The sequence below is a fragment of the Cupressus sempervirens genome, chromosome 1 (genome assembly GCF_028749045.1).
Source record: "Cupressus sempervirens isolate cs-2001-9-10 chromosome 1, ASM2874904v1, whole genome shotgun sequence".
Lineage (NCBI taxonomy): Eukaryota > Viridiplantae > Streptophyta > Pinopsida > Cupressales > Cupressaceae > Cupressus > Cupressus sempervirens.
The window spans coordinates 218,583,478-218,607,709 of NC_143118.1; the positions used below are offsets into that span (position 1 = coordinate 218,583,478).

Genomic DNA, 24,232 nt, shown 5'->3' on the forward strand with positions numbered 1-24,232 from the left:
ATAAGTCTTCTCTCTAAAATGTCTATCATTAGTATTGATAGCCTTTGAAATTCTGCAATGTAACTCTCTACTGATCCAAATTGCTTTAGTTGTGCCAACTCCTTGAAGTTAATCTCTGGATCCCTTCCATCAAAGCAGTCAATTAGTCTCTACATGAACTTTGCATATGAAATGATTCTATCATGATTGAGGCTGACCATCCCATGGTGCCACCATTCATGGGCGATTCTATCCAAGTGACATGCTACATACTTGAATGCCTCTTCTTTAGGTATGGGGTTGAGCTGGAAGTATGTATTAGCCTTTTGAACCCATGCTCATGCTGATGTATACCTAGATCCATCAAAGCCTAATAAGTTTATCTTTCCAATATTGCATCTAATGTCATCATTGTAATTTCCCTACCTCCTAGAATATCTCATCCAAAAATTCACATAATCCTTGAAGGACAATTCTACACCAAATCCGACATCAAACCAGTCTTTGATAGAATTGATCTTGCATTTCAAGGAAAGTAGTCTCTTATTCACTAGGTTGTTCCAATCATCGAAGAAATGTCAGCATCATTGGTCATGTGTGGGATCACTCTGTGTGAAGCCTTTCATTGACAGAATTGTCACCATGCTCATTGTGTCCTTCATTTGACCTTCCTTGTGCCAAAATTCAGAGGCTCTCGCTAACTTCTAAGGTCTCACCAAGGTGGGATGGAAGTGGTAGAGGTCATACGATCTATGGGGAAGTCCATACGTTGAGTTCTAGATGCCATATATACTGCAACAAGTGATGGTCATATAGTGGGTGCCAAGGAGTGTGAACCGTACAATGGATGGGTGTGACTCTGGACGTACAATATAGTGTCATACGATAGTACAGAGGCTAGAGAGAGATGTACAGTTGCTGGGAGTGAGTAGAGAGACTGACGTATAGTGAAGGGAAGGAGTTGGCCGTAGGGGATGGTGAATGTGCCTATGTATGAAGATTTGTGCTAAGCCACGGTGTCAGATGGTGTGTGGATAGGAGGTAAAGAAAAAAGCCCTGTAACCAAAACTTGTAGATCTGAATTTGTGAAGTGAATCCAAACAATAATAGAGATGTGAAGACAAACAACCTTCAATTAATAACTGCCAAAAGATGGTGTTTCGACTTGCCAAATTTGAGTGAAGTATTACATGCAATGGAATAGGGTGAGGGTTGAATCCCACCAAAACCGAATAAGCCAAGTAGGGAAGATCTTTCACCTTTGAAATGGCGAATAACAAAGGATCTCCAATAGGAATTAGTAGTATAGAGAAAATAATCCAAATTGCATGCCTAAAACAACCTACAAGAAGGCCTTATAAAGGGCTTCAAGGAAACTTCCCAAAGGATGACAAAATAGCAATAAGTCGACAAGTACTAATAAAAAATTAAGAGTTGGTTCGAGAGATTTAAAAAACATTGATTCTCAACAACATAACAAAATATTAATACTTAATAATATTGGGGACATTACATATATAATTCAATAAGGATTAGGGTTCTACCAAAATCAAGTATTAGAAAAGGGTTATGATTCAAGCTTAAATATACATTGGAGTTGGACAATGAATTATATCCTCTAATATCTAAAATGAAAGAAGTGTGTACACATATAAATTGAATTTAATTAGATAAAAATTAGGTTTCAGATTAGGTTGAATTATATTTATATTGGGATTTCAATTCAATGTAAATGGATAAGGAATGTGGATATAATTCAAGGAAGAGTCATAGTTCTATTAAACAAGTATTAAAGTTCTTGTGAAGTTAGATAATAGAAAATTTTAAGTTATTCTTAATTATAACTACATGTTAGGACATTAATTAGAGTTGCACAATAAATGTGTTAAAGCTAACATTAATGCCAACAAATAATTCTTGACATCAATAAGAGTTATGTAATAAATATTTAAGACCTAGCATGAATATCAACCATTTTAAAAAGAAGCAGGTGAAAAATAAGCAGTAGGAGAGGAAGAAGACAAAGGAGAAAAGTAGGAGGAGAAGGAGGAGGAGGTGGATACAACATAGAGAAGGAAACCACCATGAAGAAAAGGATGAGGAAGAGGAGGAGGAGGAGGAGGAGAGGGATAAAAATAGGGAGAAGAAGTCAAAGTAGGTAATATAAGATTACACATAATTAAGTTTGCAAGTTAAAAGATTTATTTTTTAATATATTCATATTTGTGATAGTATAATAATGGATAATTATTCTTTATTTTCTAAGAGTAACATTTACACTTATTTTATAAGGCTCTATAAAATACTAGGTCATAGTGAATTCTTCAATAAATGTATTCATGTTAATAGAAATAGAGATACAAATAGATATATATACACATATACAAGCCTAGATTAGTGTTGATAAAAAAAAAATAATAATATTGATCATTTGATATATATTTTACTATTGGCTTAACCCTTGCACTTCTCAAAGGTGCAAGTGCTAGTTTTAAATAAAATCTCATGTGTCCACATGAGTAAAGTCCCTTAAGCTTATGATCTTATAGACGTCATCAAAAATCTTTCTTTCATTCATTCATCAATCATCCTTACAAAAAGTATACAGAATGCGCCAATCACAAAGAGTCAAAACAACACAAAATCAACCATAATAGTTAAGTACCATACTTTCTCTGACGTATAATCGCTTTACTGGTTGAAACGAAAATGCAATGATTTGATGATGCCATCTTACACTTAATAACTGAGAGTGGTATCACTATAACTGGAGACCATCTTAAATTCCTACGCCAAGAGTTTTATAAGATAGACATGCATTAGGCCTTGCCATAAACTTTTACCATCTGTCATTTTCTAACGATGGCAACAAGATTCGGCCTTTTTGTTATGATGCATTTTTATCTCGTATGTTATAAATCTCAATCGATGTAACCAACATAAGTTAATGTACTGAAAACTACAAATTTATATATTTTTTCATTCATTTTTCAGAAACCATTGTTTACTTAATTCTCGTAGACCTCACCTGGAAAGTGATTTTTTTGGCTTGTGTGATTGATTTTATTGGGTCACCTGGTGATCTCAAGATGGGTATTATATATAATTATCCTGGTTCCTATGATTGGATATTCTACACTCGTACTAAATTGTACAATTGACTTATCTAATGTGGAACGAATAAAGAACATGCCACCTAATTACAGTTGCAAATTTAGAAGACCATTCTATAATGAGATCTAAATCGGCCTTAAAGGGTGGTCAATAAACGCAACTTAAAAATCTCGAGTTTGAAACCCATTAATTTTTCAATGGTACGCAGCAGAAAAATCGAATGCAATCAGCGGATTGGGACTATTCTCAACTATACCCCTCTTTCGGTGGTGTATCTTCAATGTGCAGAGCATATTTATAGAGATGAATAACTTTTACTTGTACCCAGAGGAGGATATAGATTGAAGAAGTTGAATACCGTGGCTTTCATTGCAAAATGGAAGCACAATTGAATCACCTTTTGTTTGTGTTGGTTTTGATGCTATTCAGTGGTGTGCCATGTTTTGGTGGAATAACTAGCAAGTATGTGAGGAAAACTGAAGCATCTCTGGATATGCCCATGGACAGTGATGTTTTCAGGATTCCAGAAGGTTACAATGCTCCTCAACAGGTAATTCAAATTCCCCTCTTTTGACTGGTTGTTTTTTTTGGACTGTAATGAGGTGATTCGCCTACTGCATTCATCTGATTATCTGTAATTTATCTGTTGTGGGACTTCAGGTGCATATAACTCAAGGAGACCATGAGGGAAGGGGTGTACTTGTATCATGGGTTACACCCTCTGAGCCTGGGTCTAATACTGTTCTTTATGGTACCGAGCAATCCAAATACAAATACTCAGCAGAAGGGATTGTAACAACTTACAACTATTATAATTATACATCAGGTTACATTCATCATTGCACAGTGAAGAGATTAAAGGTAGGTGGTGGTTTATTTTCTTACTTGTCATATTAGAACTTTTCGCAAAATGTTAAGAGCTCTCCTCGGGAGTTGTGACAAGGGCTTAATCACCCTTTATGTACTATAAGTTGAGTGGTTGTATGGGGCACTAACGGATTGGTCTTTTGGTGCAATGACAACCCCACTCTAACAAGTGGTATCAAGGCTTGGTCATGGGTCCTAGATCCCTGGGTAATGTTGAGGGGGGAGATTTGTTGGCAAAATGTTTAGTGCTCCCCCTGGGATTCGTGACAAGGGCTTAATCGCCTCATGTGTACTGCAAGTTGAGTGGTTGTATTGAACACTAACAGATCGGTCTGTTGGTGCAACGGCAACCCCACTCTAACAAAAACAAGATAAAGCATTGTTTTCTTGATTGGGGAGGAGATGGGAGTGGGGTCTCTAGGTACAGTGAAAGTGTGTTATCCACTTGATTAGCATTTTAATTGTTTTTGTAATTGTTCAAACTTCAAACAAATATTTCAGGTTTTGTCTGATTCTTTTATGTATAAGTGCATGTTTGTAATGTTTGTAATGGCATTCCACCCTAGGATTATTTGTTCATATATTGAGTAAAAATTGGTGATAAAATAAACCCTAGGGTCTAGACCACTTATTGTGCCATTAAAACTAGGAAATATTCCAGTCCAACCTTTTGAAGCACTAGCTTTGCATTAGCTTTAGGCACGTAGTAATTGAAGTCACAGGAATCATACAGGCTCATTAAGTCCGCATTTTTAGTTTCCTACACTATACTGCAGGATACGTTGATATAGGCATTAACTGAATGTGATACGCCTCTTTTATTATATTGTCTGTAGAATGAGACATTTACATGGGTGGACATTAAGTAACTTGTAATGATGGTACCCAGAAATTCAAACAAGAGCACTGGAATTTCAAACTTCTTGTTGGTCTAATCAGTAGCAACAGAATTTTGTTTGGAAGGCTATAATCATGTTAAGTCAGATGGTACAACGAAGGGCATGGAAGGTACATACCACATTAGTGTTAGTGTAAAAGAAAAATATTAAGGTTGAGAAATGCATGCATCTTTTCATTTTTGGAACTTAAAAGTAGCTTCTGATCCCAATTCATATGTTGTGTGGTTCAAAGTGGGGGAAGCTTATTAAATTACGTATGCATTGGCTGCTTAAAAAATATGGAAGCAGATTTAATCTTTATTGCTGTTTTTTTTTCATCTGGCATATAAAATATGGAGAAATATTTAGAGATGAATCTAGTTAGAGATTTTTTTTTTAAATATGGAGAAAAGGTTCAGTCTATGGCCATGCATAAAAATGTAATGGTTTCCTAATTTAATGATCTTGAAGCTAAAACTATCCTTGCTAAATGATAGCAGCTCCTATTTTTCTTCTGAGGATTCTAAAAATTCCTCTAATCTGCTAGTGGAACATTCATGGGATCACTTGTACCTTATAAAATTGAAGTATTTCCTGCCTGGTTTGATATAGTTTTGGCAACCTGACATCAAATCCTAAAACCATTTTAAGGTACTGCTAATCCCAATTCATTCCCACAGTGTTCACTTACTGGTTCTTAACTAAGTTTGATGCTTGATTTGAAATCTTTTCCTACAACAGTGGAGCTGCTACAGTTTAAGGATTTGAACCAAGTAGTTGATGAATAGGGGTCAAAATTAGGCAACCACTGGTTAATGTGAAATTTGTCGCATGTCTACACATATTTCCTTTCCTACTTTCTTATAAAAACATTATGTAAATTTTTTAAAAATATTTATATAATAAAAATGAAAATAAATTTACAGCTTCTTAAACAGAAAAATAAAAAATCATAAGACCATTAACTCCAGTTAAAACTACTAATAAGTTTGAATACTGGCTGCCAAGTAAAATCAGTGAAGCAGCCTGATGGGACCTTGTTTTTTAGCCTATGTAAAAACACAATAGGATGTAATTCCACCAACCTGTCCTCGAGATCTCAAAATATTACATAGAAAAAAAATGGGAATGCACAAAACAAAAAAATTATATCAATTAATTATTCTTGTATTTAGTTATCCACTCATAAAATTATTAAATAGCATTATATACAATAAGTGGCAGTTTTTGGGAGTAGGGTTAGATTATTTCTGTCAAATTTCAGCTTGTGCTCTAATGTTTCACATTTGCTCTCTGGGATAACTATTTTGATCATAGAATACAAGCTCTTATTTGTAGTCTTGATAATTCTTTTTCTAATGTGATTGCAGTATGATACCAAATATTTTTACAAGATTGGATTGGGAAACACAACACGGGAGTTTTCATTCTTAACCCCCCCAAGAATTGGTCTGGACATACCGTATACATTTGGTGTCATTGGTATGTCTACTAAAATATCTATTACCACATGCTGCCATGAATTATGAGTTTTGTTCATTTTATTTCAATTATTTTCAATTCATGAGAGTTTTGCAACTCAAAGTGCATTCCATGTAATTAAGAATGAGCACAGTAGCCCTGGGTTTTAAATTTACAATAAGAGCTTACTACATTAGTACAAAGATGCAGTGATAATAAACTTGGCCAGCAAAGACTAAACAAACTTACAAAGTGCTGACAGAATGTAGTATCCAACATAAAATTAAAATTTTAAGCACAAAAATTTCTTGTAGATAAAATTTTCTTAAAAACAACTGTGTAAATGTTTGGTCTTGTACGTATATGGAGCTTAGTTATGATTAGGAACCATGTTTGTTGATTCTTCTTTCAGCCAAGTCAGAGAGTTGGGAAGATCCAATACAAATTTATATGTACAAAAATCTCTAGTTAAAAGCTATAGCATGAGAGGAGGAACCTTGGCAAAGGAAAACCTTTCTTCGAGCCAGAAGGAAAGGGCTGATTGAGATAAAGTTCTTATATACATTAAAGTGAGGAGTATCATTGTTTATCCTGTCAAAGAACCAATACAGAGACTGATGAGGTCCTCAAAAAGCCTTGGCCCATGGCCAACAATCCTTGAGAGTTGAGAACTAGGTAGCTGAACTTCTATCCTAAGAGAGAGAAAAGCATGTGCTGCCTTAGTGGCTGCTTGTGAAGGGAGAATTTGTCTCACAAATCTGTCACTGTCTGTGCTACTAAATATTGTTAACCAATAAATGCTTGGCACCCCCAATGGCTGAAATCTGGTCAAAAAAGGAAGGACCAATGTGGTTGTCTTGGAGGTATCATTCACGTTTGAACTTTGATATCCAGAATTAACATTTTCCAAAGGATAAAGGGGAAAATACATTTGGTTTGTATAACAGAGAAAGGTAGTAAGGTGCTATCTTGAGTGTATCTACAGGCAATGTTGTCTCCTTCAGATCTTTATGATAGGCATGTCAAATAAGTTGCATGTCCATCTCCATATGCTAAAGACAAAATAAATATATGGCTATCATAAATATATAGTTTCACCTCAAACTAGTTAGCTCCTTTCCATAGGCGGATGTGCGAGTCCAAAGGACTACAATGTGTTTGGAGGGCATTAGCAGGGGGCACTGGCATCCCGTACGGACATAATTTTAAGGTCACGAATTCAGATCAGAAAATGAAGGGACTAAGCCCAAAATGCTAAAACAACTAAAATGTAAATAACAACTAACAGAATAATATAAAGCTACTAAGACAATATATAAATGATGAAATACGAAATTATAAATATTTATAATTATAATTTTATGAAAAGGTGAAACTAATGAGAAGAACAAGAAGAAAATATAGCTGATTAGTAGTTGATAATGTGATCCTCACGAACAACCAAGAGACCACGAGAAAGCTACAACCTGCACAGAAACAAGAAAGGAAAATTGTTAGGGCCACATGAGAGGCTTGCCTCAGTCAAACCCCCATTTTGGTGTTTCCACCTCCACAGATGACCAAAGAGATAATGGATACGATAACTAGTGATAGATAATTGAATTAAAATGATGAAGACATTAAATGTTGATACTTTAATGTAAAGAGGAATAAGGTAAGACACTATGATATGCTCAAGAGACACTAAAATATGCAAAGAGACAAAGAGAGACTCCCCAAATGCCAAGGAGAGTGGATACAAAGCATGAAGCCAAGTAGAGAGCTTTAGCTTGTAACAATGAGAGTGAACCTATAATAAAAATGAGTTTATGGAGAACAAGATTGCTAATGAATGCAAAGAGTGTGGACTTGAAGTTTCAAAGTGAGTGAAAAAGCTTGAACAACTCAATAGAGAACTTGAAAAGGAGCAGTGGAGAAAGTGACTATGAAAACTAGAGAGAAAAAATGAATGATTAGTGAGAGAGATTCAAAGATTAGAGAGCTTGTGAAGATTGTGTAGAGAGAAAAATGATGTCCAAGGAGGGTTTCTACCAAACTCGGATAGACTCCGTGTAGGAAGCCATCATTTGGCTGTTACAAGTTGCAAGGTGACAAGACTATAATGCTCAAATAGCTCTTTGCATGTCTGCAGATACATGGACACAAGCACGCTAGATGAATGTCTCTATGGAGTGGACATGTTTTTGGTCACCAAGGCTCACATACGTGGATTTTCGGCTAATGCTCAGGTTAACTTATGGCATACATGGGTAGATGTTGCGGATTTGTGTCCTAGGTTGAAGGGGAACATGATACATAAGTGGCCCACCCACGGAGGCGTAAATTTTAAGAAATTACAAAAAGAGTGCAAGAGGAATATTTGTAGATCTTTTATTTTATTTGGCAAGATTGTTTTGATCATGTTTGAGCATTAAGGAAAAATTAGTTGAATGGCTAGTTAGGACAAAATATAGCTTGGACAACCACCACAAGTGAATGTTTATCTTAGCTGGTTTGCATCCTATGTAAATAGCAATCAAATTACATTATATAATTTTATCAAAATAAGTAAAGAGCTTGGAATTGATAATCATTATTGACTAGAAGTATAGAGCTTGAAATTGATAATCATTATTGACTATGAAGTGCATTTTCAGATTTGCCTCACTTTGAATCCATATGGACTTTGTGGAAGGCCAACAAAGTTATTCTTACTTGGTCTACTGTTCCTTTGTTGCGGTTGTAGACTCAAACCCTACCTCCAGAGTCCGTTGTTGGTTTTCTCAGGCCACTTCCCTGTTAGGTTCAATTGGGATCGACATTGACCGTCTACCTCCCTTCCAGTTCTCACTGGATGCTCCACTCACCTTCTCCAGTAATGACAGGAGTTGAATGAAACTATTAGACTTGATATATATAGATAGTACATCACCACGACCTAGTGGTTACGCTCAAGGATGGCTTTTTATGTTGAGCACTTTCTAGACATTCGAGATGGGATTATTATGCAACCTGGTTACTTGTCTCAGCATTGGTGTCACACCATGCACATCTCTCAGGGGTCCTTCAGAGTTGGCTCCCATCAGCTTGGATCCAAACATATCACCACATAGACAGAGAGGACCAGATCTGTCGACTGTGTACTTTGGTTGAGATCGAGCCTTAGGCCCAGTTCATCTTTCGTTGCTCCGTCTACTATGAGGTTAGAGGGAGATTTCATTTCTTATTCAGGGAGTGCAGATCCCTATTTGTGTTCTTTGGATATATGGATCGGAGGTGCCCAACGCTTTACCTCTGTGAGACTATTTAGCTCCGCAACCATACTTTGCACCTTCTGCTCCCCCAAAGACAGGCCTTTGATCAATTGATCACCACCTTCTTCTCGTTCTCGTCTCCAGTGTGGGGGGTGAAGCAATCGTCCAGTACTAGTATCTCTACCTAGGTCACTCCAGATTTGTTAGATCCCACAATAGTTTCACTCATCTATGACACTCCTCCTGCAAATATATGATTCAAGGCTATTACTCGCCCTAAATCGTATCCTTCAATATTGGATATCTTTCAGCCAAGGAATGATCCCTAGTCCTTCCCTTAGCACCGATTTCTTTTCTCCTTTTTCTTTCTTGCTTTCTCTTTCCCGAACACCGTTTGGTGATCCTGTTGTACATTGTTTCTTTTGTTGTACAGTTTTGGTCCCCTAGACCCTTTTGGTAGTTTCTTGCTGGACATTAATAAATTTATCTTATCTTATCTATCTTTTCTTATCTTTGCACCAAAATGTTAGAAATAGCTGGTAGGGCACATTGCTCTAATTTTTCTTATAATTTAATGGAAGACCTACGATCCAACTAACTATAAAATGCATGGATATATTTTGGAATTACGACAAAACTTTTTAACTAGTGGCATGATTATTCCAAAGAGCATATCATGCTTTGTGTTAATGCAAAGAGAGAATACTTGATTTGATATTTATTAATCCAGACAAAATGCCTTTATATAGGCAAAACAATAACAGTTCAAAACCAACAAACTGTTCAGTTTCTAATGAACGGTCTAAAGACCAAAAAAACTAAACTCTTCTAAATTGTAATATGCAAACACTTTAAACCTACTATTTTGTATCACAGATCATGCAAACCAAAAGGCAAATAACCTTACTTTGCTCATAGATTCTATGCTAATAAAGTAACCATAAATTAAATTTCCAATTCCTATATCATTGTTAAAACCTAATAGCATATTCTAATACAACAAAGCTTATTATTTTTCAATATTTAACAAAGCACATACCACAAATTACAGTAGTTTGGCTCTATGAACTTTATTAAAAAATGAATTTAAAGGTTACCTCAAAATAATTAGATACTTTAGGTTTAGGGTGCACTAAATAAAGGTTTGGAACTTTTGGTGTTTGAAATGTTATTGTGGACATAACATTCTAAAAAAAAAAACTGTTTGGCATGGTTGTAATTTTTAATGATGAAAAAGAAAATGAAGAAAAAATATTTGAATTATACATATCTTATAGTTTACCATGAGTTATTTTTGCTAGTTTATAGAATACTTGAGAAACTGTAAATTTTCACCGGATCTATGGAGTTCTACAAGTGAATTTAGCATCATAATGCATTGATTTATTATCATTAAATACAAGAATGGAGTTCATTGCCATTGGTTTAAAATTGTAATACGAGTTGAGTCAGTACATATGGTTCATGTTTTTTCAGAGAAATATAATTCCTCTAAACATTTGTTCTTGAAGTTTTTCCTGTTTAAAGGTTTTGTGATGTTCCAATGTCCCCCTAACCCTTAGTAATAGGTTCGTGCATGTGGGTGTCTGGAGACTGCTCGAATACCACATGTGACAGGAAGGCCTAGATAGGTCGTACGGTACCTGTTTGATGTGGATGTCGTACAGTGTGTGGGATGGAAAATAGACTAGCCATACGGGTGGCAAGTGGATAGTACAATAGACAAGGAAGGGGTGTATGGCTGGCAGAGTTGGATGGCCATACGAGAGGGGGCCTGATGGCTGTACGGAGAGGGGGGGCTTGATGGCCATACGGAGAGGGGATCTGATGGCTGTACGGAGAGGCCTGTTGGCCGTATGGTAGACTGGAGGTGAAGGTTGTATGGTATGGTGTCCGTACATAGACATTGTGCCAATGTAGTACGGTAAGAGGGCCATATGGAGGTGTGAATGGATGGTGTATGGAAGACACAATGAAGGCCGTACAAAAAATTGAGGAAGTAGTATGGGAATGTTTCAGAAGCCACACAATTAGGTGTCTGAGCCAGGAATGATAAACCACAACTATGAATGCAATCTTGTTCATACATAAACACAATAGCCTTAGGTGACATCCAGACACAATAATAGAGACTTGAACACGAATAGTCCTTCAATTAATATATGCCGAAAGATGATGCTCTGATTTGCTAGATCGGAGTGAAGTGTTACAAGCAATGGAATAGGGTGAGGGTTAAATCCCACCAAGACCGGATAAACCAAATAGGGAAGGTCTTTCACTACCAAAATGGCAAACAACAGAGAACTCCAACAGGAATTCGCAGTACAGAGAAAATAATCCAAATTGCCTCCCTACAACTACCTACATGCCATGCTTAAATACCCAATAGGAAACCTTCCGAGGGTGTGCAAAGATAGCTGATGGCCATACTTACCTACGGAAACAATTAAATTAAAAATGGGTCCAAGATATATTAAATTAATCTGCCCATTAAAAAAGTTTTAATTAAATATATTTATTTTATGATAGGGACATTATAGTCCTCCCATCGCAAAATTTGCTTGTCCTCAAGCAAATGCAAATCTGGGTCTAGAAAAACTTTCGTAATCAACCTCTTCAGTTTTGAGTCAGGTACTAAGTAGATCTTCCTGCCGAAGTAAATGATGTCATCAATAACTTTGTATCTTTCATCGTGTACATAGCCATCCATCAACTCACATGCAAAAGTGTTCTTGGAGTACTCGACCAATAAATGGGCTTGCCAATTATCCAAGGAATGGGGTAAGGTGTTGACTATCTTGTTTTTACTTGCAGTGTCTGGGATCAAATCATGTTTGAAAATGGCCTCCATCTTCTTGATTGTGACTTCTCTCGATCCTTTATTTGACATTCCTCTTAGCAGTACCCTCTTGCCATCCGTCTCAAATGAAAAGTCCATCCTTTTGAAACTTTGGGCGTACTAGTCAAGAGTTTCCAACCATTGGATGCCTAAAATGATATCAGTATCAACCAAATCTATGACAAAGAAATCATCTATCATGGTATCGTTTTCCATGGAAATTTGTAGTCATGGGATCACATGAGTGCAAGGTAACAAGGTTCCTCCATGCTCAACTGCGCTCAAGCCTTTACTGGCAATCAAAGATGAATTGATGAAATTGAGTGTGGCACCACTATCAATCATGAATGGGACTCATTTTTTGTGAAGTGTGCCACGAAACCTGAAGACACCACTTCCAGTCATTGTAGTGAGGGTAGCAATGGAACCCCCTTTTTGTATCAGGGCATTTATTCTCTCTTGTTGGGTAATTTCTTCATCAGTCGCTATAGGTATTTGTCCTTTATCATCATTAGGCATCACCTCAATGTAATGAATCTTTCCCTTCCCAAGGTAGTGATGATCAGGCCCCCATGGTTCTTTGCACATGAAACAAAGATTTTTCCTCTGAAGCTCTTGCCTGGAATCTTCATCAAATTGAGATTTTTTCTGAAATGGCTCCTTATCTTTGTCTTCTTGTGGGGATGGTGTTGGTGTAGTTACGTGAGTCTTGGAGGAGGATGCGGCCATGTAACACACCTTAATATCTTCGTTGAGTGTGTACAGGTTGAACCCTTTGATCCAACCTCTCAAAGGCTCTTTCAGCGCATCCATGAATAACACGATTTGACGTCTTCTAGAGATGTCTGTGACTAATACAAACAACCTTTGGAACTCAGTGATGTAATTGTCTACTGTACTTGTTTGCTTTAGCTAAGCTAGATCTTTGAAGTTTAGCTCAGGATCCTTCCCATTGAAATGGTCAATGAGTCTCTCACTAAACTCAACATAAGATGTTACTTGGGTATGGCCAAGAGTAACCAATCCTTGGTGCTGCCATTCTTGCACCACTCCTTCCAGATGTAGTGTTGCAAACTTGATTAGTTCTGCTTTGGGCATCAAGTTGAGTTGGAAATAGGTGTCTGCCTTCAGAACCCATGCTTGTGTAGTGATGTTTCTAGATCCATCAAATGGTGATAAGTTTACCTTTTTGATCTTTCTGCTGAGATTAGCATTAAAATAACCACGATTTCCTCCACCAAAATATCTCATTCTTAGATCAACAGTCTCTGTAAGATATATCATCTTCCATATTCGTGATCCTCCAATCTTCCTAAAGTTTTTCTTGCATTTCCTAAAAAGTGGGCTCTCTTTCTTTGCGTGGTGCTTCCATCCTTCGAAGGAAGATGGGTATCGAGGGTTGAGAGTGAGAGGGTTGAAAGGTTGTCCCTCCTGAAACAAAATCTTCGCTATGCCCATTTTATTCTCCTGTTGTTTTTCCCTTGGCCAATCTTTGTAGAGTTTCCTACATAAGCCTTTGGGTTTCGTTGATTTGCATTTGGTTTCTGTTTAGCTCTCTTAAAAGATTCATGAGTTCTATTGTAGGATCCTGATGATCTGCCATTCCACCAATAAGGTTATTTCACCTTCTCCTTCGAGTATAAACTTGCATTCACTTCCACAGGCGGGTAGAATGAAAAGCTCTAATACCACTATGATGTTCCAATGTCCCCCTAACCCTTAGTAATAGGTTCTTGCATGTGAGTGTCTGGAGATTGCCCGAATACCACATGTGACAGGAAGGCCTACATAGGCTGTATAGTACCTATTTGATGTGGATGTTGTATGATGTGCGGGATGGAAAATAGACTGGCCGTACAAGTAGCAAGTGGATAGTACAGTAGACAAGGAAGGGGTGTACGACTAGCAGAGTTGGGTGGTCGTACGGGAAGGGGCCTGATGGTCGTACGGAGAGGGGATCTGATGGTCATACACTAGACCGGAGGTGAAGGCTGTATGGTACAGTGTCTGTACATAGACAGTGTGCCAATGTAGTACAGTAAGAGGGCCGTATGGAGGTGTGAATGGATGGTGTATGGAAGACAAAATGAAGGCCATATGGAAAAATGAGGAAGCAAAAGGGAATGTTTCAGAAGCTGCACGGGTAGGTATCTGAGCCAAAAATGATAAACCACAGTTGTGAATGGAATCTTGTTCATACATAAACACAATAGATTTAGGTGAAATCCAGACACAATAATAGAGACTTGAACATGAATAATCCTTCAATTAATATATGCTGAAAGATGATGCTCCGATTTGCCAAATCTGAGTGAAATGTTACATGCAATGGAATAGGGTTTGGATTAAATCCCATCGAAACTAGATAAACCAAATAGGGAAGGTCTTTCACTTCCGAAATGACGAACAATAGAGAACTCCAACAAGAATTTGCAATACAGAGAAAATAATCCAAATTGCCTCCCTACAACTACCTACATGCCATGCTTAAATACCCATTAGGAAACCTTCTGAGGGTGTACAAAGATAGTTGGCGGCCATACTTACCTACGGAAACAATTAAAGTAAAAATGGGTCCGAGATATATTAAATCAATCGGCCCATAAACAAAGTTTTAATTAAATATATTTATTTTATGACGGGGACATTACAGGTTCAATAAGGATAATTGTTCATATAAACAAAGCACAATTTTAAATGAAAGATGAAAATATATATTAATGGTGTCTTAGGTTTGGGTTATCTATGGATATTAGCGATCTTCTTCCGTTGATACAAAATTGTTGTACCTACAACAATGTGACATGTATAATGTTAATGTGAGTTTCCACTCATTAAAAGGCAAGATCGTATTTGGGGACCTTCTATTGTCACAATAATGAAAGCATTCTCAAATCTGAGATTTCTGTGTATCTATTCTCTTTTGTAGATAACTGGTTAATTAGTTCTTATATCGAGGTGGTCTTTGCTTTGTGTGCCTGAAAAAGGACAAGAGTAAAATATTTATTGGCATGTAAAACATATACTAAGTTCAAGTATGTGATTGCCACTAAGTCACAACCATGAAAACATATCATAAGTTATATTTTTAGCTGTCTCATTGTATTTTCCATTCATAAGTAAACAAATATCAATAGACTCTTCAAAATGTGCCTTCCATATAATTATGTTTATGGACAATTGATTAACATAAAACATATAGTTTAGACAAGGAAGGGAAAAGGATGATGCCTTAGAAATTGGGAATTCCTGAAATCCAGGTTTATTTTCTTTTGCCTGATGAAAGTTGAACTGTAGGAACCATTTTTTTAATTGTACTCATATTGAAGTGTAATGCCATGGTTGGACTGGTTTGTGTTACATGCTACAATTTAGGAACATATTCTCTTTTACCAATGTTCATTTTTAATTGTGCTATTCTCACTGGCTTTGGAAGGACTATCTTATATTATTGAACTCTATGAAGCTATGCTTATTTGTAGATAGAATAGTACGAACTCCTCAAAACTTTTCTAACAAAAGTTTTCAACTTTAAAGATCATTACTAGTTGTAATTTATAAATTATTCCAATCTTCTCTTTGATTATCTCTCTTAAATTATTTGAAAATTTTGGATTGAGTAAGAATTATAGTAATCATCCTTCATAGACTCAATTCCTTAGTTTAAGCTTTGTTATAATTTTTTGGCTGTCTTTGTGGTCTTAATACAAATCTTGTTTTGTTAACAAGGTTAGAAAGAATTTCTTTATAACTTACTTTCCTGTTTTCTTAGCATCAGATAGAAACTTATTTGCAAATAAAAAATCAAAATTAATAACGATGAAATTCCTAACTGGAAAGCGTAATTAAGTCATGAGTTAAGGTAGTACACCTATCTTATTTTTATTCTTTGGTTTGGCTGTTATAAGACTTGTTGTATATGCAGGAGATCTTGGTCAAACATTTGACTCAAACAGGACCCTTCAGCATTATTTAAAGACAAAAGGACAGACAGTTCTATTTGTAGGAGATCTTTCTTATGCGGATAACTATCCATTTCATGATAATAGAAGGTGGGACACTTGGGGCCGATTTGTTGAAAGAAGTGCAGCTTACCAACCTTGGATATGGACAGCAGGAAATCATGAGATTGATTTTGCTCCTGAAATCGTAAGTAGGCACATCTCCATTAAGAATTGGCGTCATGATTGGAATTGACTGATATTTCAGTTCAAAATTACCTAGATATCTGAGATTTGATGTTTTCTTAAGTATAATACTCATGTGGATGGCGGTTGTTTATTACATCATGCTTTGACTTTGACTGCTATATTTTGCTGGCGATATAGTCCTCTTTCTCTTTTTTGATGGTTTAACAAAGAAAATTGGTGTTCTTTTTCATTTGTGTGAAATATGGTAAAACTCTATCATCAACTCTCTTTGGTGTCTACATAGATGATCATAAAGATTTTCTTTGGAATCATACTTATCTAGATGATTTATGTTTATTACATAATGCTACAACAACTGTATATGTCTTTGATGATGACATAGTCCTCCCCTTTCACTTCTAATGCTTTATAAGAGAATTCAGTGCCCTTGCTTTGTGTTGTGGGATTTAACATCTTGTCCGAGAAGATAATTTCTTTCTATTAACTAATTTAAGGCATAAATGTGACAATGGCCAGAGCCAAATCAAGCATCGTGATTGACACCTAATAATGATTACAGATTAAGTAACAGAGTACTTCAACATACATTCAAGAACTTTTATTTCTCTAAGGCATGATCATGCACGTGAAGAATGGATTAAGAATATTCTAAAAATAATCCATGATCATGGCACTGATTCAATCTCAAAATAGGAAGAGGAATTGAATAGAATTATCTAATATCTACTTCAACAAGGTTATCTTGTAACTAATGATTTTTAAGCTATGTTCCATTGTGTTTTGGGGATGGGGGGATGGTCGGGGATGGGTTTCTTGGATGTTTCCTAAAGAGCCAAAAATAGGGGACAACAATATACATTTTTTTAAGATATGTGTGTGTGTTTTTTTCAAGATATATTAAGACATTACAGATAGAGAGAGGGAAAGAGAGAGATATATATATGTCAATAATTAATAAAAACAAGACAATATGCAAATAAATCATCAATTCACAAGCTACAGCAAGAGTATAACAACATAAATGATAATAGCAACAGTACTAATCGGTATAACAGCATTATAATAATAGTTTTAAACTAAGCCACAAGGTTTGAATTTGAGTTCAAGTTCGTCAATCATAAAAGTTGAATGAAATTTTGCAAGGGAAAAAATTAGGTAAAAAAATTCGACATTTATTTTTGGTTATATATATTTATGTATTTTTACATATTAGTAATATATCCACAAAATTATCAAAATAGCTAAACAATGCTAATTAATTTAACTAAATAACTCAAGGTCAGTTTAATAAAATACTATTATATTAAATAATAGTATTATATTAAATATCATAAAATTCGGATGAAGTTTGGAAAGAGTAAAAATTCGTTGAAAGCCGAATCTCATAGATGAAATTCAACGATTCCCGTGACTTACGTTTTAAACATCAAAACCATAGTTTATCAATATAAAAATTAAAATCAAAATGTCTCAAACATGAATCCAGTAGTCTAAAACATCAAAATATAACAGACTATAGGCACAACATATGAAACTAAACCTCATTCTAGCTATCAATATCCAAAGGCTTAGAATTATTTGAGTCATTATCTGTAATGTCCCCAGCTAGAGTTACTTAGAAATCTGAGACAATTATTTTTGAATCCTATACTCTTGTTATGAATAATTACTTATAACCCATTGTATTCAATAAGATATGGGCATTGGTTATATTGTTTTGATAATGAAGTGTATATATTAGGTGTCTTGTAGTATGATTGCAATATAATTGCCACTATTGGATGATATTCTTGCTATTAGATCTGGACTGATAAATGTGTAATATTATATTTATATCTCTAATGCAGAGTCTTTAGGTTACATACTACTGACTTAGCAAGAGACCCTATGCTCTGGAATGGTAAAACCATTACTAGATGATTTATATAGTACTCTCCTTTCCTTATATGGTTGACTGTTGTGGAGGTTCCTATACTCTTCTTATTGTTAATACCATGGAATGATGCTAACCTCGTTGTTACTGACTTATACTACAGTCTGTAAAATTATCTTTCCAATCAAATGCAATTGTATATCTCCACTTATGCAGTTACTACCCAATGATGATTGTGAATGTCAACTTCATAACTAGCATATATGTTCTTGCCACATGCGGCAGCAGTTAATATGAATGGGTGGTATGTCTTTGTTATATATTGGTCTATGTCTTGGAAAATATGTATTTTACATTCCCCACCATATTTAGTCAGCGGCAGATGAATATTTGTTTGTATCTCAAGTCCTTGTTCGATAATTTATGGGTTCTAACACTGGCTAGTATTTGTGCTGCTTGAGTTTTCTATCTGCTCAAATTGTTGATTTAGCCTGAAGTCCAAAACTCTTGGAGTTCCACACACGGAATGAAGAGATAAGTTCTGACTGTTCTAGTCATTAGTGATCCCAATATGGAAAGTCTATTTCAGTAGTCTCTGATTGAGATTTCAGTCTGCCGTTCCAACCTGGAGTTGCCGATTCGATTCCCTTATGCATGTCCACGCTGACTATTTATGAACGAACTTGCAAGGCTTCTCTGCACTCTTCTAAGCTGAGTCAAATGTTATTGTATGGACATCGTGATTGGACTGCGAATGATCATCCTCTTGCTATTGCTATAGGTAAGTCTGTATTTTTATGCTGCCTGGTTTGTTTGTTGATTGTTTCTTTTCCAGAACTGAATATCTCTGTCTTCTTTCGTCCACAACTATAGTCATTGTCTCCCTCATAGTCCCTCTTTATCGATAGTCTATGACCCATCCCCATTCATAGTCAGCAGTTTCTTGGCTGATCAAAATCTCTGGAAGATAAATTTCCTCTTACGCTATCATCATTTTTCTCCTATGTTGATGTGATACAAACTGTCCTCTCCCCTCTTCCAATTACTTCCATATCTATATATATATGGAGATAGAATGGTTGTGACTCTTCGTAGAGTCACAATGATTATTATAATATTTATTATTAGTTATCATATGTAATTATATGAGCATATCATGATTTTGTAACATATAAAGATTTATTTATTTGTGATCTCTTGATTATTATATTAGCATCTCTATTCAATTATATATTTTATTTATTGATAATACTTATTTAATTATAATATATTATTCTATTATAATAATAATTCAAAGATAATTATATAATAGACATTATATAAGATAATAATATCATCATTCTATTTATTAAATAAGAATTTGGATACTCTATTCTTATAAGATATTATTAGTATTTATCAATATAATAATTATTTATTTATTTATTTATTCCTTATGTTCACTCTATTATTAAAATTGATCCTGGAAATGGGGAAATTACATTATCTCCCTTTGATGAAATCGGATCATCCAATGGTAGCTTGAGAAATTCTGGTTGCATCTCCTTATATTTGAATCTTATCATATGTGAACATGATTTCAAACCTTGTGGGCCCCCCAAATTGCCATTTTGGCAAAAAAATTCTAAAATTTCCTTTTTAATGCCAAAATCATCCAAAAATGTAGGGGAAATTTTTCCATTTTGAGGATAGATCAGGGATGTTTCAGGCGTCCCAAAGGCATTTCGGGGACAGCTAGCTGTCTCCAAATGTTAGGGAATACTTCCTACCATTTCCCACGGTATTTTGAAATCAGGGGTAGTTGGGGGCGTCCCCTTTTTGTCCACTATTCCTGAAATGTTTCGGGGATGTAAACAAGTACCTTAGGGAGAAGAAATGTATTCCTATGTAACATAGTTTTTAAGTTCACTTTGAATATACATCTTAGAACCTTATAAGGCAAGAGCTATTAGAAGTGTTCAAAGAATCTGAATGCAAAAATAAAATGCCTTAGCTGAGTGAATGCTATGAAAATGGCTCTCATACCCAAACAATAAGGGTTGCTTCATTAGATCACTACCAATCTTTAATCTTGTGCAATATTGTCAAAAAATGTGTAGTTAGCCCTAGCTTGAAGACTCAAGAAGTAAGTTTGTAGGGGTATCTTAGATAACCAATCAGCCTTTGTCCCAAGAAGGTAGATTATTGACAATATTACAGTAGTACAGGAACTAATATAATCACTCAAACTCATAATTTATGGAGAGTCTTCAAAAAATTTGACATGTCCAAAACATTTGAAAGATGTAGTTGGACTCCTGTTTCCAAAACTATGAAAGCCTTTGGGTTCAGCAATAAAGTGGGCCTGGGCAAGCTGTTGCGTCACTAATTTATTGTTCCCAGTTACTATGAATGGTTTTACTGTGGATTGGGATAAAGAGATCTTCTAAGGCATTATATTTTCGTCATCAATAATGAAACTTAATGCTTTAGCTATGGTGTGCACCAAAAACAGAATGTCACATACTACTTGCAGTTGGAGGACAGAGATACATAGTATTCCAATGCATGGTTTAACAATCCTATGCTCATCAATCATGTTAAGAAAGATAAAATATCTCAAGATTATAGTAACACAATACTAGACAACTTGAAGGCTGCAACTAAATAAGGGAAAAACACTCAATTTTTTTAATAGGACATATGCCATTCTGGAAAAGAGTGGAATCAGTGACCTCTTGGTTTTGAAGAATACATAGATTTTTGTATGCACTCCAAATAACTAATTTTGTGAACAATGGACATTGGATATTAATGATTATTCCAAGATTTCACACATTACTGAAATTAATTTTAAGAAATGAGAATGATAAAAGGAAAGAGACAAAGAACCTGCACTATAAGAAGACATTTACTCACTAGAAACCCCTTGTAGGTGAAAACTGCAGACAAAGTGAGTACATACATGCTTACTACTTCCAAATGGTATTACGATAGAAGTACGTCCCTTAGGCTTTGAATACAGAGTGTCCAAACAATAGAGATGATTCCAAGCAACCTACTCAAATTCTCCAAACTCCAAACCACTTTCTCAGCTGCTGCCAGTGCAACAGTAATAACAAATTCACTGGAACTCAGTTCACAACTCTCAAAGATGTTAAAATAATGCTGAGAAGTGCATAAAAGGATCCCAAAGAGACTACAAATAGTTTTCTAACACATTTGGAAGCTGAAAGGTCTTGAAAGCCACACAAAGAAGAGAAATTATTGAGAATTAGATAAAATCTGGAATCTAGATGCACATGTGACAAATTCACGACTTGGAAAGGAATTTTCACATATCCCATGGCAACTACATTTTTGCTGCTTTGAGAACTGGCAATTTCACCAAAATTGGGAAATACTCCTTTTTAAAAATCTTCTCATGCACCAATCTTTTCACATGGATGTTTTGACCCACCCAAATTGATCTCCAAGATAAAAGAAATTCCTATGCCAAAAAAATGACATGGGGTACAAAGACTGCCTACTTTTTAGATCATTACTCCCCAAATCTGGAACTTGGTTTTCTCCATAAACATAGAGACTTAGCAAATAAGGGAAGGAAAACTCCTCAACAAAGGACACATTTTTCATCCAATTGTGCACTACAATACAAACATAAGCCAAATATTGATACACCTCTTTCCTCAACTAGCAACGTGATGAGATTTTGCTTTGCTTGAACATGAAAAAATTTGACCAACATCAGTTCTCTTAAAATAAAGCATATTTTGTGTTATGACTCATCTTCTCATGTAGATTTAGTAACTTCTCAAGGTTATCTTTTCCCATATTGAGTGTACAATTCATTCTTGATGGCTTTTTATTCATTAATCCTCCTATAGAATATTGGTCTTCTGCCATACAAGTACAAACCACCCAAGATGACACCATAGTCAATTAGAAACATCAAATGTTTCTTCATCAATAAAGTTAGTTCCAATGGAAAATATAACTTATATTGCTTGTTAAGGAATACTAGATCAGAGATAGAGATATAGAGATTTCAAATGTTATTTCTTTTGTTTATAGTTCATGTAATTTTGCTCCTGTAGAATTTCTGCAGTGTATATATAAATAGTGAGACCTTATTGAATGTCAATGCTGAAGATGTAAGTATGTGAGAAGCAGATCACTGCAGGTACTAGATTGTTTGTGTTGTGATTGTTTTCCAGCAGTTATAGGCGGTCAATATATAGACAAGACTGAACAGTCACCTTCACGTAGAGTCATGACTACATGGAGGATGACCTTTCATCAGCCCAACCATAATCCCGATAACATATTCATTTTCTTTAATAAAAATAAAAACATAAGCGTGCTTGTTACTGTCGATGTGAGTCAAGGTATCGGGGGCCAATATCATGCCCTTACAGTTATGAGATTAATTTGATGATTCCAAAGGCATTGATTCAATTGCAAGATTAATTGGTGGTTATTATAAGTTAATAATACCAATATAGCTGCAGGCTGAATTGACTCTGATCTGGTGTTAGCAATATGCAATTTGATATAATCATATTTAAATAGTTAAACAGATATTATATATATATATATGATTATATCAATCAGAATTGTATCCGACTGATGCTACATTTTCAACACTCCCTCTTAGCAAGGGAGGATTTAAACACCACAGTCTTTTCACTAGATGGTAATCAGAATTATCAATCTCATATTCTAATGATATTTGCACTAGCATCAACCTATGATGTTATCAAAAGAAAGTATCATATCCTAGACGATATAAGTTATCTGATTTATGGCACATTCCGGGACAACAGCTGAATGTAGTCCTGTCAAATAACACTCACAATTTCAGAGCATCAACTTAATGTAGTCTCCATAATAACAAGTACCATGATCTTCGGTACACTTTGGGACATCAACTTAATGTAGTCTATCATGATATGTTTTTTATCATGATCTCTGGCACATTTTGGGACAACAATTTAATGCAGTCTATCATGATAATGAATCAAGACTCCATAAACAACAATTATAGTATCATGATCTCTGGCACATTCCAGGACAGCAACTTAATGTAGTATAATCTGATATGTTTGTTATCATGATCTCCGGCACATTCCAGGACAACAACATAGTCAAGCTATTGCTAAGATTGTCACCTTACAATAGTGACCTCATAAATACATCAAATGAATGGTCATCACCTTTCATGACTTAAACCACATATGTAACTCTTTTAACATTTAAAATATAAATGAATATATATTAAATTTAAACATGGCTAAGAATTAATTCTCAAGTTTTACAATTACATTTTAGTCATACCAAGTTTACCTCTAAACACTCCACTTTCAACTTTCTAGGAGGTTTGGTAAATATGTCAGCATTTTGCTTTTCAGTGCTGATAAATACCAACTTGATGACATTCTTGTCTACCATATCTCTAATGTAGTGGTAGGGAATCTATGTGCTTGGATCTTTTATGGAATATTGGATTTACTTACAATTTAATGCAGCTTTAATTATCACAATGTATAACTGTGGGATTCAAGGGCTTCCCAAATAGTCCAACCAATAACTTCCTTAACCACTACTTCTCGAGCTTCCATAGAGGCTTCTATGTTTTCCGCTTCAATGGAACTCTGAGCAATTGCTGACTGCTTTCTGCTAAACCAAGATATCATAGCAGATCCAAGGCTGAAACATCTTGTAGTACTTTTAGGGTCGGTGGAATTGTCGGCCCAGTCAAATTCTAGATGTCCTTGAAGTTGAATTTCAACATTGTAATATTTTAGACCAAGTCCAATGGTACCACACAAGTATCTCAAAATTTGCTTGGCTACCAT

General features: G+C 35.3%; 1 protein-coding gene across 1 annotated transcript in view; it reads left to right on the forward strand.

Annotated features, from left to right (window-relative positions):
* Positions 1-2,756: 2,756 nt before the first annotated feature.
* Positions 2,757-24,232, forward strand: part of LOC149576930 (purple acid phosphatase 2-like) — a 57,246-nt gene continuing 35,770 nt past the window's right edge. The window contains exons 1-4 of the mRNA XM_089820850.1: positions 2,757-3,643; positions 3,754-3,954; positions 6,209-6,320; positions 16,297-16,520. Coding sequence (XP_089676976.1) covers positions 3,470-3,643; positions 3,754-3,954; positions 6,209-6,320; positions 16,297-16,520 — 711 coding nt within the window. The 5' untranslated portion in view covers positions 2,757-3,469. The remainder of the gene's footprint in view (positions 3,644-3,753; positions 3,955-6,208; positions 6,321-16,296; positions 16,521-24,232) is intronic.